This window comes from Strigops habroptila, chromosome 3 (genome assembly GCF_004027225.2).
Source record: "Strigops habroptila isolate Jane chromosome 3, bStrHab1.2.pri, whole genome shotgun sequence".
Taxonomy (NCBI): domain Eukaryota; kingdom Metazoa; phylum Chordata; class Aves; order Psittaciformes; family Psittacidae; genus Strigops; species Strigops habroptila.
Window position 1 is genome coordinate 36055107 of NC_044279.2, and position 20337 is coordinate 36075443.

General features: G+C 36.7%; 1 protein-coding gene across 2 annotated transcripts in view; it reads left to right on the plus strand.

Annotated features, from left to right (window-relative positions):
• LEMD3 (LEM domain containing 3) overlaps positions 1-20337 on the plus strand; it is a 52377-nt gene that overhangs the window by 18160 nt on the left and 13880 nt on the right. Inside the window, exons 2-9 of one of the 2 annotated variants that reach the window (XM_030478771.1) lie at positions 4858-4895; positions 7222-7288; positions 14288-14355; positions 16206-16285; positions 16374-16522; positions 17746-17847; positions 18861-18963; positions 19188-19374. In XM_030478771.1, coding sequence (XP_030334631.1) covers positions 4858-4895; positions 7222-7288; positions 14288-14355; positions 16206-16285; positions 16374-16522; positions 17746-17847; positions 18861-18963; positions 19188-19374 — 794 coding nt within the window. The remainder of the gene's footprint in view (positions 1-4857; positions 4896-7221; positions 7289-14287; positions 14356-16205; positions 16286-16373; positions 16523-17745; positions 17848-18860; positions 18964-19187; positions 19375-20337) is intronic. The other variant, XM_030478770.1, reaches the window with a different exon arrangement.

Sequence of the window (20337 nt, forward strand, 5' to 3'; positions counted from 1 at the left end):
GGTCCCCAGCCTTGGAAAGGACATAGCAGAGCTGCAGAAAGGTTCTGAGAGTAGTAATATGATGAAAAGCATAGCATGGCTTTTGTAGCAAGGAGGAATAGGGCTTTTGAGTGTGGAAGAGTGAGGACCAAGGGAAAGACTGAGGAATGAAGTAAAGTCATGAGTGTTACAGAGAAGGTGAACAGGGTCTGTTTACTCACTGTCTCCTCTAATACAAGAAGGTGTTTCTGAAGTTAACAAATGGCAAGTTCAGAGCAGGCAGAGAAACAGGTTTTTCACACATGCATGTTTAAGTTGTGGAACATTTTGTGACTCTGCTGCTGAAGCTAAAACCTTGCATGGGGTTAAGGTGGGACTAGACAAATTGGTAAGGAAAAGTACATTGGAGTTAATACTTTAGAAAAGAAACAAAAAAGCCAGTTAGTTCTTTCTGTCTCAGGAAGCTTCCCAGGTGCATCTTTTTTTATGACTGGGAGAATATTCTGCTGAAGTATCAACATATACTTTATATTCTTATCCTCTGACACTCATTTTTTGTCACAGTTCTGTTGATTTCTTCCAGTTAGGGGCAGGTGTCTCTATAAAGAGACAATCTTCCTGCTAGTGCTGGAGGCATGATTTTGGTCTAGTTGAATCCTTGGTTTGTCCTGGTGTGACTTCAGTTTTGATATTATCTGTTGAAGTGTATTTGCTACTGAAACTATAAGAACAGTAACAGTATTTTGGGCAAGGTACCACAGCATCTAGGTGATAGCTGTAGTGAAAGGATTAGCTACATTTTGGTATCGTAATTTGGTGACCAGTAGGTAGCAGAATTCTTTATTTTGGTATTATGTTAATAATACGGTCCTAGCTTATGTCCTAAGCGAAAGTTTTATCTGTGCATGTTTTCTTTCTAGATATGACTGCTTGTGAAGCTGTGTCAGTCTTTAGGACTTGTGCCATTAAGACTGTGGAAGCTGACTTGTGTGTTCATGAATGTCTGCAATTAGGCTGCAACTTCATGTCTGTTAAACTATGCTTTGAAAAAGAGGAGAAATCCCAGTTTATGCTCCCTGTTTGTCTTACTGAAGAAAACTAAATCCTTGTAAATACTGTTTCTGTCTGCAATTGTTACTTAGGTCTTAGGGAGGAAAATGTGGGGTGGTGGTGATGAGTGGTTTTATTATTACTTTAAAGATGAAAGCTTCTGTATCCTAGCAAAAATTAACCTTGTATGTTAATGCTGACTGCATTTGTATTCCTAAAATTGAGCATCTCTGTGAGATTGCTTGGTATGTGCATTTGTGTTGACAGCTTTGGCTGGAATGCTTTGGAGCTGTGCTGTGACCCTTAGCTTTGTAATGGTGGCTTTCTGTTATTTGAGACTGACCAGTTCTGCCATCTCAGGGAATTCTAATAGTCTGTAAATCATCATTTACAACTTGTCCCAACAGTAATATGTGTAAATTAGTTAGTTCTAAAGGTCATTAGTAGTCTTTTCAGTTAACCAGAACAGTTTTTGTATGCTGCTTTGGTTTCTCTTGCAGACTTTTTGGTCATCTTACTGTCTTGTTCTTGACTAGCTAGCATCTAAATAAGGTCACTTCTTAAAAATGGAATTTAAATAGCATATCCCTTCCTGTTCTGAAATGAAGTTTCATGTGAAGATGATGTCCTTTAGTGTGCTTACTACTTGTTTTCTTCCATATCTGGCCAAAGAATCCTCTAACTACACCTTGCCAGGAATAAAACTCTTCTCCCAGTATATCAAACTTCCAAGCAGAACGTTCAGCTCTTACAGGGTTTTGGGGAGCTGGTATGGTTCCCTTTGTCAAGTTTTTGAGGTTTTTCTTCCATGAAAATACTCTTGCATTTTTTTTTTTTTATTTTTTTTTTTTATCCTGCAGCTGGTATTCATTCAAGGTAAAACTGCCATGCTTCTCTCCATTTTGCTGCCTTCTGGGAGTTCTAATGGATTTGAGATTGCCGTGTCCAGCTAGTTTGTTGCATCCCTCCTTTTTTTGAGGGCAGTGGATGTTAGTTGGTTGACTAACCTGGAGAGAAGACCCCCTTGGACAACAGTCAGGAGATTCCTGTTTTAGAAAATCATCTCTGTAGTTTTTAGCTTTGAGGTATAAGTAGATGAGGATTTGTTCTTTGCTCATAAAAACATAAGCTTGTTAAGTAGACTCCTTTCAAGGCTGGCTATTGCTGCTGCATGGTAGAGGTCTTGAACCCTTTTTGAGGAGGAGCCTTGGAAGTATATGTTCATATAAGGACCTTTTCCATTAGTAATTAGTTATTAAATTAATGCTTAGTTTGGTAGAATAATAAATTGTTACTCTTAAAACTAAACCTATATATTTTAAGAACTGTCAACAAACCTTTTGAATCAATGTTGAGTTAATATATTGAAATACCTTAGAATGTTGGAGTAGGTGAAAACCTCACATCTGTGGTTGGAGGACGTGGGAGGATTTGGTAAGAGCTTAGATTCTGGAAAAAAGGAAGAGGGTGGATTCAGAACAGAGGAATTACTGAAGTAGTTAAGGAGTGGCCTTATTAACTCCAGTTAATCAAGGTTATGTGGTAAACAGATGCAGATTGATTAATAGTTCTTAATTGCATATGCAGCTGATAAATTGCTGCAGTTGCATTTAGCATACTTGCCTCTTAAGACATCAGGCATCCTAAACTATATTAACATATTATAAAAATGTATCTGGCAGGTTAACTTGCCATAAAATCGCTAACTTCAGAGGGATTTCGTGGAAATACTATAGTGTGAGTTAAAATAATGAATTACAAGGATTGTTAAGTTTTTGTGGTAGATAATTTTGGAGGAGGGTGCTGGGAAAGTCCAAGCGTAGTAACACCATTGCCTTTACTTAATTGCTGTACTGTCTTAGCATACATAGAACTGCAGCTGACAGTTTGTGGTTTGCATCTTTGCAGGCATGGATGCACGCAGACACTTGTGTTTGTTCCATGGCTTTCATCAGTGTTAAAATAAGTGTTTGTCAGGTGTACTAAAATCTACACACTGTTCTGTCTCATGTCCCCCCCTTCCCTGCCAACTCCAGTCTAAAACCATATAATCAAGATTTCATGTACACTCAATAAGATTGACCTTGGGAAGAGCCCATAATTACATAATTATCCTGTCTGGATAACTAACGATCAAACTGGGAGGTTGGCAATCATCTAGAGCCTTGGCTGTGTTTCTCTAATCCTATTTTAGGCTATTTAGATTAAAAGTTTAGTGTGCTGGGAATGTTCTGTTGAGTTAATGAATGAAGTACATAGAAGTTTCGTAAGGCTGGTAGCTTGATAATCTGGTAGGCAATGTCTGAGAATTTGCATTTATAAAATGAAATCATGAAGTGGTGGAGGGCTTGGTTTACAAGAGTGCTTGAACAGCATCTGCTTCTATCAGTTTTAATTAATGTGATATTTGAATCAAGTATTCAGATGTCTGTGAAAACCACCCAGTTTTGATTTTGTATGTTTTATTTTTTGTATGTTTTCAACATTAATATGATCACACTTATTACCCACATCTTCAATTTTGTGTCACGTTTCCCAGGATACTTTATTTTTTGTGTGTGGTGAGCTATGGTCAGTAGAAGCTTCATTTTCTGTTTGAATAGCACAAAAAACTGCTAATCTATAAGCTCAAACTGTGGTGAAATAAGAGTTTGTGGCTTAGAAAGGCAAGACAATATGCTAGGGCCCCCAACACAAGAGGGATGTGGACTTGCTTGAGTCCAGAGGAGGCCGCAAAGATGATCAGAGTGCTGGAGCACTTCTCCTATTGAAGACAGGCTGGGGGAATTTGGCTTCTTCAGCCTGGAGAATAGAAGGCTCAGGGGAGACCTTACAGCAGCCTTCTAGTCCCTAAAGGGGCCTACAAGGAATCTGGAGAGGGACTTTTTACAAGGGCATGCAGTGATAGGGCAAAAAGGAATGGCTTTAAACTGACAGAGGGGAAGTTTAGATGAAATATTAGGAAGAAATTATTCACTGTGAGGGAAGTGAGACAGGTTGCCCAGAGAAGCTGTGGCTGCCCCATCCCTGGCAGTGCTCAAGGCCAGGTTGGACAGGGCTTTGAGCAACCTGCTCTAGTGGAAGGTGTCCCTGCCCATGGCAGGGGGGTTGGAACTAGATGATCCATAAGGTCCCTTCGAACCCAAACCATTCTGTGATTTTATGAAATATTTAATGGTAATCCTTCCTGCCTTGGTAACTTTTCAGTTACCAGCTGGTCAGCCGGGACCAGTGGAAGCATCGCAGAAATTACTTGTCTAATTTCAGTTTCTCTTCGTTGGACAATATATTTTTGTAGCCAAAAGGAATATAATAGATAAACTCACGGTTTCGAGAGCTTTGGAAACTTTTATTTAGAAAGGAGTTAATGGTCATTTAGTCACACTGCACTTTGTGTGTGAGTTCTCAGTGTGTCATCTATTACTCCTGTCAAAACAGAAAATGCTGCTGAGTCGTACAGCTGTGTGTTGTATGGATTATTGCTTAATAAATTGGTTTTACATTTTAATGTCTAGTTTAAAGTAACCCTTTTAAATAATGATTTCAGTGCAATTGAATCATTAAAGCAAGAGTTTGGCAAATGGCAAGCATGGTTTTGTTTGCATGGAAATAGCTGTGAAATTTGCAGATCTACAGGATTCTGGTTTAACCTGTGTGCTAGTATAGCACATTATCAAATGTGGCGTTAAGTCAAAGATTAATAGCTGTCTAGTTGGTTTTTTGTCTTTTTATGGACTAGTTTGTTTTATCTAAAGATTACAATGTTGGTATACCTTTTAGTATTTTCACACTCTAAAATGAAGTAAAATTTTTCTCTTTTTTTGACAGTCAAGAATCCCCTCAGTGAAGAACTACAAAAAATAGAAGTAAGTAAAACCACTTCATATTGAGATTTTAGTCTGTCAAATGATTGTCTGTAAACAATAGATACCTGTTTCAAAGGATGCAGTTTCAGAATGTTTTGCATGAGGTGAATGCACTTCTTGTGACTAATGTTTTAACTTTTTGGTTTTCATCTTGAGCAATGTAGCTAGGATTACAAAACTTGGCTGTGGCATGCTGGTTGCTCTATCTACTAAGAACATAATTTGTGTTGTAGAGCTATGAGGAAAATTGCGTTGGAAGTTTGAGATTAAATTTATCAGTTTTTCTCTTACTGTTACCATTTGGCCTCTTAACCTTGAAAGGACAGCTGGTAAGAGATGATTGACTTGAAACTCCAGGATGTTTAGTACCATAGAAGAGCAAGGGTTAGCCTCTTTCAGAAAATGGATTAAAAAGTTTGTCTTTTTGATTCTATTCCGGTACTTGTTCCTATATTCACTCTTCCAACTGGAATGTTGGGATAGCCATTTTGAGATGTCACCATTGAAGGTATCTGTAGTGTTCTTAGTTCTGCAGCATGTGTTTTGGCAGTTCTCTCTTCTGGCCTTTAGTCTTTCTGCCTGGTTTATAAACCTTTTTGCTGGCGTATATAAGCAAGTATTGCAAGATAATTGTGTGGGTGTCTTTTGTCTGGGATTGAGTTCTCCAAAAGTGAATAATTGCATATTTTAAGTAGGTAGCCTTGGCTAGTTTCCTGAGAAGAAAATGTTTCTGAATGTTTGGAGAAAATTGAATTTTGTGGGGTAAATTCTGAGGGTTCTTTCAAAACTACTTTAGTGGTGCAGAGAGAATGCGTCTTGTGCACTGAACTTGACAGCTTGAGAACCTTCTTTGCATGTTACTTTCTTCTGTGTTTCTTGTGTGCTGTTCCATAGTGATCCTACTCCATGCTTGGTTGTTAGTTAGCTGCGAAGGTTGTACTGTTCAGTTCCTTCCTTTGTGGTCTGACCATGAATTGACGAAAAAAGAATTTGGTCACACAAATGATGCACATGTCTGTCTCAGTGTAGCTCTTAGTGAAGTCATGGGTATACCTACTGGCAATAAATGGAACTTGGAGTATTGCTGGCGCTGTGTGTGTGTGGCAGAGGACCGATTTTCCTCTTCTGCCATGCCCAGTATTTTCCAGCCAGGAAATGAGTTACTAAGTTTGGTTAGTTTCCTGGGGAAAACCAACTGTATCAATTTAATCTTGATGATAGTTTTTTAGGAGCAGAATAGGGAGAGGTGATGCTTTTAATTGCTGATATCATCTATGGAAATTAATTTGTCAAATGTTTAATGAACGAAAGACGTGTTTTGCTCTTTGGTAGCAGTTTTATTATTGGAAAAAATGGCAGCATTCAAATTGACAGACAGTGCAGGTGCATCAGGGAATTAAAATATGTTTAGGTTTTTTTCATTGTGGCTATAACAGCAGATGTACAAACTAGAAAATTATTTTTCTTGCATATTTTCAGAATAAAGGCTCTAGTTGTATCTCAGCCATTTGACTCTGCCCTAGGAGTCACAGCCAACTTAAAACAAACCAGTGTTTTAGAATGGCTATTAATACTTGGTGTACGTAATTGCATGTTCCTCATCTTCATATTTTGAATAATTCCTTCTAATATTAAATGTTTCTGAATAAACTTAAAGGAAATTGCTCAATATCTTGGTAAGTTTAACTCCCTCATAAGTAACAATTATGACCTCTTGGATTCATGCTTATTTTGGGAATTAGGCCTTTGTACATGAGTGGCGTATGCAGGAAGTATCAACAAGATTGTATAGTACACAGCTTGCTGTTTTTATTTTGGTGGTGGGTTTTTTGTTGTTGGTTTTGTTTGTTTTAATTAAGTTACTGTAATTTGAAGATAGACAGCAAAAATGTTACTTTGCTATAAATTTAATGGGGGAATATGACCAGATGGTACTTCAGTGTGGCTTGTAAGAAGTGTCACTGTACATTCATTAAGAATGAAATTGTTTTACATAGTAGCTGTAAACAAACAAACAAAAACATCACCCCACAAATTTCACCAGGTTTCTTTTAGGTCATTGCATGGTTGTGTCAGTAGAATAGAAATAACTTTTTGAGCTGTCAGTTTTAACTGTCAGATCCATTGAAGTCCAGGCTACAATCTAGTTTCAGTCAAGATCTGAAAAAACAATTCAAAATCTATTGCGTGAAACACTAAAGCCTTCCACCTGTATGTGTACAACCTTTTTTTTTACTCATGGTATATAAAGATTTTGGGGGTAAATGGAAGAAAATAAATCTCTACTAATGTTTGTTTTAGTGCTAATGTGTTTTTCTAATTCTAGGAAGATGAAAGAAGTCTCATGATGAACAGCTTATATGTACTTCATGATAAATTGGCACAAGTAGCAGGTAACACTTTTAAGAATATTGTGCCTGGGAGTGTTATGGCAACAGCTATGAAGAAGTCTTTGCTCAGGTAGTGAGTTGCAACAACTGGTATATGCTGAGGCCCTGATAGCCATTTAGAGTTCCTTTTTGGGAGACTAGAAATCCCATTTCTAGTTCACTTATACTGCCTTTTCACCAGTGAAGTGCCTTTTGTTGCAATGTTTTTTAGTTAGTGGGATAGGCTGTTTCAATATTGTGATTCTGTATAGGTTTTGATCTAATGTCTTAACACTTTATTAATCTGATTTTTATTAAAAGGCTTAAATATGCTATATGTGGAAATAAATATGTATTTCTTTTAAAGGCAGTTATTTCACTATGGTGGAAAACTTTTCTGAAACCCAAAATATTTCACAACAGTCAGATGGTTACTAATACAAGGAACAGTAGTGGTTAAACAAGATTGCCTTGTTAGACAAAATAGTCCAACTTAACCATACTAATTATATAGTAATGAAAAGTGCCGTGAATAGTAATGTGTCAGAAATGGTGTTTAGGATTACTATTAATTATTGTATATTCAAAGTAAAAACCGGTGCTTTTGCCTAGAGTCATAATAAACACAGCTTTAAACTGGATATTTACTTACATATCACAATCAGGAAATAGTAAAGTTAAGACTGTTTATAACTTTGGCATCTGGTGAGTGTCAGTTAACAGCAGAATCTATTTCATTACTATTAAGCCATTTATTTATCATCCTTGCTTATTTAATACATAGTGCGTTTAGGAGGCAGTGGTTCAGGTTTCTTTGTTTTTTTAAGCTTTACTGTTCTTTGTGCCAGCTATTTGTTTTGTAACAGCAAGTTTCACCAAGAAGACTTTTTCACTATAATCGGGTGCTACAGACATTTCTCAAACATGAAAATATGTGGAAGCAACTCTGTCAGTTACGAGGCTGACAACTTATGTCAGGGCTATAGTAAATCAGTGAGAAATTTGAACCACTCTGTACTAACCTTTACATTTCAAGAGTAATCTTCCTGCAGAAGCTTTTTGTTTCCAGAGCATTTACAATACCTGCAGTGAATAAAAAAGGTGTATGAACAAAAGTCACAAATGTCTTGTTGTTTACATTACTTTTTAACCCAAAATAGTGAAAGAATGTTTAACCGGAGTGCATGCAAAATAATAGTTTTCATTTAGTTGCTTTCTGACTGTGAATTTCTTGCAGCATTGATCCTTTCATGGGTTGATTGCATCTTCATGTATTTTTATCAAACTATTTCATACTTAAGAGATGGTAGCAGATAGTTCTGTGGAATACATCACTGGGGCTATAAGATTTTTTTGGGTTTTTTTTTTCATATGGGGTAGCCAACCTCAGGTGTGTAGGAATGTCTTACCAGACCCACATCTGTGTGCAGTAGAGCACTGACTTGTAGTAGTACTTGGTTATGCTACTTCTCTTCCTCTTTTCAAAACAAAAATCTAACAGATTGCTGTTCTTTCTGTGTGTTATCTGGTCCTCCAGTGGCCATACACTAAACAGTGTACTTGCCTGGATGGAAAGGTTTGGCACCTCATTTCTACACCTGTGAAAGAAAGGGAGTTTACTTCATTAGCTGGGGTTTACTTATGTGCATGTACACTTACAAAAATGTTTACCTGTCTGCCTTACAGGAGGAATTAATATGCTCTAAGATGTCAGCTTTCTTTCCCGGGTCTCAAAGGTGCATTAATCTCTATTAGTCTGTTCCTGGCCAGGAGAATCTTTAGTACTTAGTTTCAAAAAAATATAGCTATCCTTTCTGGTTAGATGATCCCCCAAACTGAAGCTGTGTTGGAAGATTACCTAGTTGCTCAGCAGAGTAGCTTTCATACAGTCTGAAGAATGACTTAATTCATCTGTACTTAAACAGAAGTTGTCCTCAATGCCAAGTTTCTTAAGGTATGAGGGGAAGAAGTCTGCCGTCCGCTTTTGAATACCATTTGATGTAGATCTGACAATATCTAGAAGCTGTTTAAAAGCCATGGGATAGAGAAAGCTGCTAGAGAGACAGAGGGTTTAAAAGTGTTGATCTTGTACACAGTGCACCACTTCAAAAGAGAGAGAAATAAAGGACTATAGTTTTACTAAAAGTAGTGCTTTTCAGGTCTGTCACATACTTGGAAAAGTTTCTCTCATTTCATACTTGGCTATGAATCATTTGTTCATGTTATAACTATTAATATTAAAGAGGCAGGCTGGAAACTTGCAGTAGTCTGTTCTTTTAAGCTTTATTCAACATTTTGACTACCATGAAGATGGTCCCACCAGAATTTGGTTTCTAGCCCTCTTTGTTTTATTAGACTTATATTTTTACTGGGCTAGCTTCTTGCCTTTTCAAATTCAATTGCAGAGCAAGTGATAGGGCTTTCATTTTAGAAGGTAAACCACTGAAAGTTGTTTGAAGGAAGGAAGTTGGGCTAACACTTTGCTGATTTTATTTGACTTAATATACTGTGTTCCAACTGTAGATGCCTATTCTGTACTGTGGTGCCCTGATATGATGTAAAATGATTTAATTATCCTATATAAAAATAAATTGCCTTTAATGCATCACTGTTCTCAGAATTACTAGTCTGCCAAACCTGTGGTGAATAATGCCTGCCTCATAAGAAACTGGAATGAGAAGCAGTATCTACTTGTCCAGTTCTGAGCTGGTTTGTGTTCCTGTGTTCTTGGGTAATGGTTTAGCCTTTCTTCAAAGCAGCAACCTTTTATAGACAGTATATATTTCAGTCCCTTACACTTTCTCCTAAGCCAAAATATGTTTTATTTATAAACCAAAATATGCTTTATTTAAATTAGACTTCATTCAGGCATATATTAATTAATAGATGTCTTGGTCTTTCGTGGAGAGACTTTAATAGATCACTTCCATTTTCAGCAAGCTTGCAAAATGAATAAACCTAACCACTATATCCACAAGAAGCAGCCAGCTACCCATGGGTATGGCTCTACTTTCTTCTACATGAAGAATTTTTATTTAGTTAGATGTTTCTTTTGCTTGGCATTCTCCACAGAGGATGATCTGTCAGATTTAGACGGCTTCCTTGTGAGCTAATGGACAGCAGAGGTCCTTGAGATGCAAAAGTGAATTAGATTTCCATATGTAATAAGGCTTACTGATAAATCCATGGCTGGAAGAAAATCCTGGCAAAACACTTAACTATTACTAATATTAATTTCAAGTGTCAGCTACTGTATCTCATTGCTGTCACAGGCTCTCTGCTCTGTCACTCTCCTTAATCTTTAGTTCTTCAGGTAACTGATATTATGCTATTGCCAACCAGTGATTTAAAGACTGTTTAGCAAGTTCTGGTTTTCTGCAGCATTATTAAACTGTGCATTTGCCTTTGGGAGACCAGACAGTCTTACTTGCTCTCACAACACTTGTTCTGCTCCTGCTTTTCTTCACATACCCACTTTAGTGTCCTGCTGCAAGTAACCTGTAAGCATGAGACCTGCTAAACAAATGTTTTCTATGCTGTTTGCTTTTTGTATTGGTTGATTGTATTACATCAAGCTATAAGCTAGAGATCTGTGCTAAATCCATGTGTTCCCTAAAGAATTAGCTTTCCACTGGGTTTTGGTTCTGGTGCCAAATGAGAGGATTATTTACATTGTAAAGCAAATATTTTAAAATTCTGAATATTTCTGTTAACTGTGTCGGCTGCATCTCATAAATTAAGCTAAATGCCCAAATAAGTCAGTTATTCTAGTCTGCATGGAAAAGCAGATCTGGGTTATTTTCTGTATTGAAAGCAATTGTGAGAACAGACTTAAATATTTCTTTAGAACTGAGCCTTTAGTTGCTTTTTGTTAGTATTTCTAGGAGAAGATCTTGACTTCTTAATGTGGCTTGCCCAAGTACACTAACATAAGCTAAAAATTAATTTTGTGGTCCTTGCTGGGATGTGTTATTTCTCACCTCCCTACAAAGGCAAGTAGAATGGTTTTCTGGGTTTACTTGAAGTCATCTCTGCACGAGAAAAGTTTGAGCACAAAGAGCCATGCTTTCTACAAGCTTGCAATAAGACATTTTAAAAGAGGGGCATTTTTTACAAAGACAGACGTATCTTGCAAGCAGACCTGCGTAAAGTTTTTTTTGCCTCTGCTTCAGTTTTATTCCTGGATATAGGGCCTCAAATGGAACAGTTGGGAAACATTTTTGGCTCAGACTATGGAAAGTGGGTTTCCAGGCCAAGTGGTTAATGATTGCACCAAAGTTATTCAAAGTAAGCCTTCATTTGCAGAACTATTAGCTAAAGCGGTGACTGAAATGGCATATAGGAATATCCTGCTGTTTGCAGTAAACCAGAAGGTTGTCTGACTTGTGAATTGCCTGACTTTCTGCAGGCTTTCAAATTCATGAGTTTCTCAGAAGAAAACTGTTAAATGGTTCTCAGCAATAGATGGGTTGGAATGAGAAACTGCATCTCCAACTGCTTTTTTTTTTGTACAGGACTGAAACTCCGTAACTCTGATTTAACTTACTGCTTTAAAAAGTGGGAAGCGAGATGAAAGTGTTTTTTTATTCCCACCCTTCTAACTCCCCCCAGCATTGCATGAGGGTAATTTGAACTTGGACACTGTCAGAGCTTAGGCAGCAAAGGCGTTTGTTGAATTTGTTCAGAGGGAATACAGTCTGAAGAAAGAGATTCAGAAGCAGGACTGCGAGGAAGCTGTCTGCTGGGTGTTGAGGATGAGACCAGAAGCTGTGAAGTCAGTGTGTTGGCTGCATGCTGCATACTGAATAAATGTAATTTCTGGAAGAAGGCAAATAAGATTAGAATTTAAAACTACTGAAGTAATCCAGTAGTCCCCCATCTCAGGAAGCTTTTGTACTTTTCTAAGAGGTAATAGTAATACTGTGTTCTCGAAAGATTGGACATCCAAGCTGAATCCTGGAACTTGTTTTTAAGAATTAATTTTTCACAATCTGGCCTCCTGCTTGTGTGGTTTTTTGTCTTATTTTCTGTGTATTGACCTCATGCTTTCTATTCTTTCTTACTTATTTCATAAATGGGCTTTCCAAACAAACAAAAGCCCCTAAGCAGAAGGTCTCACCCCTCTGCTCTCACAAGCTGTTTTGTTTAGTCAAATTATGACTGACATGTTTTTTCTGTATTAGAAGGACCCCAGGAAGACTTCAGGTCTTACCGAACAAGAGGACAAAAAAAAAAAAAAAAGCTTAAATGGATGATTACCTATCAGATATGCTCATGTCATAGGACTTAACACCTGATTGAGGTTGTACGTATGGGTTCTACAGAGACATATTTCATCTTCATTGTATTTATTCCATCAGTTTTACATTTAAATCAGTATGTTTTCAGCAGAGACTATATGAGTATGATACGTAGTTAACCCAAGCCTGCTAATCTTGAAACATGAAATCACTGATGATTACACATGTAAATTTACAGGTTGTAGAGTTTATGCTGCACAAAAAATGTCTGCCTAAATTACATACAAGAGTAGCCCTTAACTCCAATTCTGGTGCTGACTTCTAAATTCAGAGTGGATTTTTTTACAAAGGTAGTGTTAATTTTCACCAGTGGCCTTTAGTTTTGCCATTAGACAGGCTGAGGCACTTCGAAAGTCTAAAATGTTGCATTTTAATTATCAAGTGAAACAACTTTTAAAGTAGTGTCTTTTCTGCTCAGTGCTTGATTGAAAATTCGGGCATGCACGCAGGTTTGGTTCCAGCAGCACTTCTAGGCCAAATAGCGTATGAGCACTCTTAAAAACAGTACTCCTATTTCTCTATAACCCAGCAGTAAGAGAAAAGCATCCCTGTTATGATGTGCTTGCAAGGCCAAATTCACTTAAATGTGTTCAAGTGTATCAAACAAAACTTTGCTTTAGCAGTCCAAAAAGGACTTTTCCTTCATAGAAACACTTACTTCTTTGGAGCTCCCTACTGTGAATGAGACATGAAGATGCTTCCCCATAACTTGCTAGTGTTTCCTGATTGCTCAGATTGTCTCAAGTGTTCTTGTTTGTGTAGGGAATTAATACTTGAAGTTGCTCCATTTAAAGGGTATTATAGTGTGGAGTAATTCTGATTTTAAATACTTTAAGAGTGTAAGCAAAGGTTTATATTTTGTGTATGTGTGAGTATCTTAAACTTTCCTAGCCTTGCTATGGCTTTGTGAATAATACATTTAGCATAGATTTGGGAAGGTAAGGCAAGCATAACCCTAAGTCAATGAAAGACTGGATTTGTTGTTTCCTATTTTATTGCCACAGTAAAATCATAGTTACAGATTGTCACTGCATTTTTTTTGCATGAATCGGGTACCTTCTGTTTAGCAAAGAAAATTAGGAAGATGGTACATGGCTGTGAGGACTGACTGTACACTTAATACTTTATTTCCTGACTATTTCTGCATATTTCCAAAAGAATTAGAAGGGTGGTAAAAACATCAGTTTCAGGCCATATTGGGATTTTGTGCATGTTCAGGAAGGTAATGAGTTCTTGTGATAACTTGGACCAATCTAAAATGTAGTAACTTCATAGTGACTGAAATGCTACTATGGGTATGTTGCAACTGGGACTAACTTGGTCTATATAAAAGATAAATGTTTCAGAGTAAATGGAAATTATTTGGAAGAAGTTGAGTCAGGGTACAGCAACTGTTTTATGGTAACATCCTTTTGATAGTTCTTCATATTACCTTTTTTTCTACTTTGAGTGTAAATACTAAATTATACTTTCTGAGCAGTACATGATGTTGTATTGATGTGATTTGTACATGTTATTAGCTGTAGCAATCTCCACATTTTTTAACTTTTGAAGGAGAAATTTGTCCAGAGACTTTTCCATATTTTTAGTGGAACTTTTTGGAATTACTGAGCTACTGCTGCTTGTGTAGATTGTGTTAACTGTAAGCTTGTGTTTAGGTGATGTTATTTTATATAATGCAGTAATAAGTAGATCAAAGTAAACAAAAATTTCTTTTTACCAGGGGAACATGAATGTGGCAGCTCTATTCAAAGAAATCTTACCGTCCAGGAGGCAGCTGCATATTTAAAAGTAAGCAAATGAGGTATTTTTTTCATTGGTTGCATATAAGAATTGTGTAAGTTTTTCAATTTTTAAGGCCTGGTTTCATATCTAATGTAGTGACTAAAATTTTACTTAGTATTGCATGTTATTTGGAAATGTTTGGAATTGATGTCTTTAATACTTACAGCTTTTATTTAGGGATGTAGCAAGGTTTTTGGGGGACAGGAAAGGTGAAAGAAATCCTTAATTGCAATGAAAGTGTGGACAGTAGTGCTTCAATAGTGTGCAGTTTTTTCCCCCTTTAGTTCAAACACCAGGGCATAATTTGGACTGATGGAGGTTGTTGACCAACATGAAAATAATAATTTATGAAATTCAAATCTCTAGAAGCTTCTTTAGAAATCAGTATGCTATGTTTTGAGACTTAGTAGAAAAGGATACTGTCTTCCTTTCTTTCGGAGAAGCGGGTGCATGGATCTGTGCCATGGGCCTGACAGGCAGCAGCCGTATGGAGACACCATTCATTGATGCTTTAAATAGAAATGGTCAAAAAAAGGCCTTTTTGTTAATTTGATAGGTGTGCAGTATTATGAAATCCCACTGTCTGCTGTCATTCCCCTGCCTCACTCCCCAAATAAAACATGACTCTTGCCTTGTCTTGACAGCTGTAGGGTTTATTTTAACCCACATTGGTGTACCCTTCAGTGGAAAACTACTTGAAGCTTTTAAAAAGCTGAGAGTGTAAGATGTCTTTGATTGCATGGGGGGAGGAAGGAGAAGTTGATGTGACTTTTAATGTAAGAATATATATAACTTTTACATTTTAGCAAATGTTTACATAGCAGACAAAAATGGTTAGAACATCCTGAAGCAGCTGTTAACACTGGTTTAGGGTTTGGCAATGATACGCGGTATCTGTTAAAACCAGTGCATTGTGAGGATACATTGGAAGATACTAAGTTGATGCCAGATAACTGATGGTCTATCAGATACCTATCTATTGTGCTGAAAGCATGACAGTTGTAGTAACAACTGTTTTAGCTCTGATAAGCTCAAATTTCACATGAAAATTTGTCACGACGTATGAAGTGTCATTTTGGGGCTCTAAATATTACTCCTTTGCAGAGTTGGTGTTTGGTGGCAAAACTTTTCATTTTGAGAGTAAAATAGTAAACAGTTACTGATTTTTAAGTGCTTATTTAATTCTAGAGCAGTTACACTATGTGAGGTTCAAAGGAAAAATGCAGATAAATCTTTTTGGAGAGTATAATTTCAAGTACAATAGTAACTTCAATTTTTGCTTTTCCTTTTCCGCAAAAGAGCATGCAAGGCAAACTATGGAGACAACTGTAGCTGTTCTCCTATGATAGCTGACACCTACTAATTTAAAAAGTAGTCCATTTCTATATAGTGATATCAGTTCTTGAGCTGCAAAACACTGGACTATTTGCAAAGTAGCAGTTGAATTTTATTTTCCTCAAGCTTCTTAAACAACCAAAAAGACCTGAACTGCTTTTACAGGACCCGTTTTCAGCTGGGTTTATATCTAGTCTGAGTTTTACTGGTGAAGTAGACTTTCAGTGAGCACCGCCTAGTGGCTGAATATTTTTTTCTTGCTGCAGGTTAGAATTGTTAATAAACCGTGAATGTGGCTTGAATTTTCAAACAGTCCTTAATTTGAGGAATGCTAGTAAGTCTGATAACTGCTCATAGGGTTAGGTAGATTCAACTTATGTGGCAAACACATACACAAAGTCTGAAGAATCAAGAACAAAACCATATAGTTTTGGCTACTAATCTGTATAGTATCTGAATTTTATTGTGGCATGTTAACTTTCTGGTTATTTATTAAATTACGCATATTTGTCTTCTGACAGAATTTAGATCCAGAATATGAAAGTGTACTTAATACAGCATTACAATGGATCTTGAATAGTGGGGAAGATGTTGGCATAAAGTAAGTGGTCTTTATTTCTTAACTTAATTTCTTCTTAAGTTAATACTGAATGTATCCTTTTTCATAAATACTGTATATTTTTGACTAGGTGTCTCAGCAATGACCCTAATGAGAGGGATGTCACTAATGTGACAGATGTGAAGTATTTGGAATCCACTAGTCCAAAGATGTCTTTCAGGTGTCGTTTTCGACGTGCATTTGTTAATGTAACTCATAGATTGTCCATATTGCTTTTGGGTAAGTTAATAAAAATACAATTTTTATTTTTTTTTTTGGTTACAACTTGTGTTTATGTAAGTACATGTGGAAAAGTAAGCAGCATGTTTAAAGAAAGTCTTTATTCAACCATAAAACTTGGAGTTTCTATTGGTACCTTGGTTACAGTGCAGTTTGTGCTTCTGTTGCACCACTGTATTTTCCCATCGGTTGCTATCATCTGCTGCTGTTGTCAGCTGAATATATTCATGCTTTGGGAACTCTTTTCCTTGCCAAAGCAATACCTTGTGAGTTTCAAAAGTTCCAGGTTGAACTGATCTGAAAAAGCAAAATGCTCAGTAAAAAGACATGATAGCCTTAATTTTGAGGATATTTCACTGTTGTTCCAGGAATTTTAGAAACATAACTACAGAAAAGATGATTTTCATAGTGTTAGGGAAAGTTGGATACCCACCATGATAGTCACCAAAACTTCTTGTGTCTAAAACTATGTTGTAAAAATGTATCTACTCCTTCAGTAAGACTGACTAGTTTAAGTTTCAATAGTTAAGTTTCAAATTCTTTCAAGTTTATTTAATTCTTAACCATACTGGAAACTATGCAGTATAAAAATATGATACAGCTGAGTGCAGACACTTCACTCCTTACCATGTGGTTGGTTAGAAATATTGAAGATGCAGAGTTCATCTCGTACACCTGTTGAATATCTAATAAATTGTTCATCCCAGTATCTTAACAATCTCATGCTTATGGGCAGAAGACTTGAAATCTCCTTCGCTAGCCTTTTGATGGACCAAAAGAATCAGAGGCAAACTGTCCCAGATTGCTGTCTTTCTGGTAATAGTCAATATGAGGGTTGAACTGGGATGTGGAGATGAAACTCTGTATGCAAGTCAGCCACTGGTCTCATCAGTCATGCTGAGCAATTGCTGTGTATCTCAACATTCTCATCTGTAATTGAGGTTAATTTGAAGCCCCTGTTAAAAAATAAAGCATAGCATAAAAGTTAAATGTATTGTTATTAACACCCATGTTGGCCTGAAATGGTGTCTCTCAGTCTCTTTGATATACCGGTTAACACTGCCTTGTGATCACTGGTATACAAAACAAACAGCGTAGCTGTAATTTGTGTATGTGTGTGTTGGGGTTTTTTTTTTATTGTTAAGAGATCCTGAGTGTGGTGTAGACTGTTAAATAACAAATGTTCTAGTACTATTTGAAGAGTATTATACATCTTAATGCAGGTGTAGCAATGGTCTGGGGAGTCTTGCACTACATGAAATACCGTTGGGCAAAAGAAGAAGAAGAAACGAGGCAGATGTATGATATGGTGGTAAAAATCATAGGTATGGCTTCTTAAGTCACATCTTATGTATCTGTATCGGCTCTGTATAAACTTTCAAAGTACTGCCATTAATTCAGTTACGTTTTCTTCCTGTTTAGTTTTTGGTTATCATGCTGTTAGATTTCTTGGTCAAATGTATGGTTCATGCTTTAGTTTCTCTCCTGTTTTTAATCATCTGTTAAACCTAATCAAAGCTTTTGGTATAAAAATTGTAATTTGTGCTTTAATTTGGCTATAATAAATTCCTATTGACTTGGTAGTATTTTATCTTACCATTAAAACCAAATAAAAATGCAGTAATGGTTGACTAGAAGTATGGCGATATGTTGCTTTTTTAAATCTCTTTTTCAGCTGTCTTTTGGCTAAAATATCCAGTCCTAAAACGTGTTTTATCTCTCAATTCATCCTTAATGGCTTTTCAGAGAAAAAGCAGCTTTTTAATTAGTCACTTTAAGCAGGAATTACTTTTCTAAAATAGATTGCATCGTTGAGTTCTGAAATTCTGCCTTTCTACTTGAAGCCACAATATTTGCAGTAGTTTGTCTGTAAGGTTTTCTTTTTGGTTTGGGCTGTTTGTTACTTAAATTGTCTTATTACTTTCACCTGTGGCAATCATCATAAATACAGAGATGGTAGACAAACTGGAGCTGTTTTCTTCCTATTTTTACAATTTTTCTACCTTTTTTGTTTGCAAATCAAGGTTTTTTTGGGGTGGAAGGAAAGCACTTTATTTTCAAAGATGGCTGTCTTTGCTAACAGGTAAAAGTACCAATCAAGAGTAACTGCAGGAACTCTTTTTCCTTTATTCCAGTTATTTGGGGTACTCTGAGGCACTATGGGTGGTTAGTTTTCTTGATTTGCCTTCACATGGCTAGGAGGAAAAAAGGCTTCAAAATGCCAAAAACTAGTGAAATTGGGAGGGTCTTCAGAGTAGCTGTTCATTGCCAGAATTGATATTTTTCTTAATATTTGCATGAACTACATAGTTACCAGTTTTTCTTATGGTGTCCTCAGATGTTCTAAGAAGTCACAGCGAGGCATGTTCTGAAAATAAAGACTTGCAGCCTTATATGCCTATTTTACACGTGCATGATTCTCTAATACCGCCTCAGGACAGGTATGTTCTCACTAGAAGTACTGAATTTTCTTCTTCGTAAGTAAGAAAACCCAGTAGAAATAAATTGGTTAATTAATTTCAGTAGGTTGCATACTGTAACATTTTGGAGACTCGTATTGACACAAGTGTGTATGTGGAAAACATCGGATTTCTCTTACATGCTGGATGTCAACTATGCAGATTTTTATAATTCTAACTTTGTAATTCTTGCTTTGATTTTAAAGGAGGAAAATGAGGAAAGTCTGGAATAGAGCAGTTGACTTTCTTGCAGCAAATGAATCTAGAGTTCGCACAGAGACACGAAGAATAGGTGGTGCTGAGTTCTTGGTTTGGAAATGGATGCAGCCTTCTGCAGCTTGTGACAAAATTTTAGTTATACCATCGAAAGTGTGGCAAGGCCAAGGTATTGAAGTTTAGTTATATTTTACAAATATAATTGTTGTAATTTCTGAAGCTAACTGGTGTTTTGTTGCTTGAACATGAAAGACTTGTATTCTCTCACACTTTTGAGTACTATGAACTGAGTGCTATTTCTTTATTATCATGTTGTCCAGTAGACTGTACATTCAGTGTTTGTCTTGTCTTCAAGCAAAATGAGCTTTTCTGTTACAGCTACTGGAGAAATACAGCAGAGGGCATGTAGCCAAAGGGAGTTGCTTGTTTCTCTTCATGAATTACAAAAAAAAAAAGTACTCTTTAGTTGGTCAAATTCTGACATGCCTTACACTTACTGCAAGTAATGTTATTGGTTGTATCTGACAGCAGGTAAATTGGGGCTTATAGACTTGAGTTTCCTACTGTTACCATTGAGGTACCTAAAGACAGAGTTTGGAGGAAGGGATGTTTGTTTATTTGGAAAGGGAAACTGCTGGGACAGATGACTTCTCAGTCAGCAGAATGTGGATTTTTACCATCTCCTAGTAGTGCTTCCTTTCTGTCAAAAATGGTTTTCTGTACTGCATTTTGTATTTGAAGCTCTGTGGTGCTGCATAGCATTTTCTTTAATGGAAGAGGCTGTTGTCATACATGGATTTTTGTAGTGGATGGAGCCAAGTGGCAAGAACCCGGTGGGTTTGCAGGTGTCCATCTTTGGTGGTCATCTCATCCTAGTACTTGAGGTTTTTTGGGTGGGTTTATTTTTTTGTCAATGAAAAATTGAACCTATAAAACTTCCGGGTTGCAATAAAAAAGAATGGTCATGTCTATCAATGTCTCGAGTGTGAAGGTAAATGCTTAAAGTGAAATCTTAATTACCAGTTATTTAAATGTGGCTCTTTCAAAGAGTCATCTTGCCTCATGTTCTTTTGTAGTGCTGTATTATCTCTCTAGTAGGACTGAAATAAATGCTGTGCAGAATCCTAGTATGTAAACTCA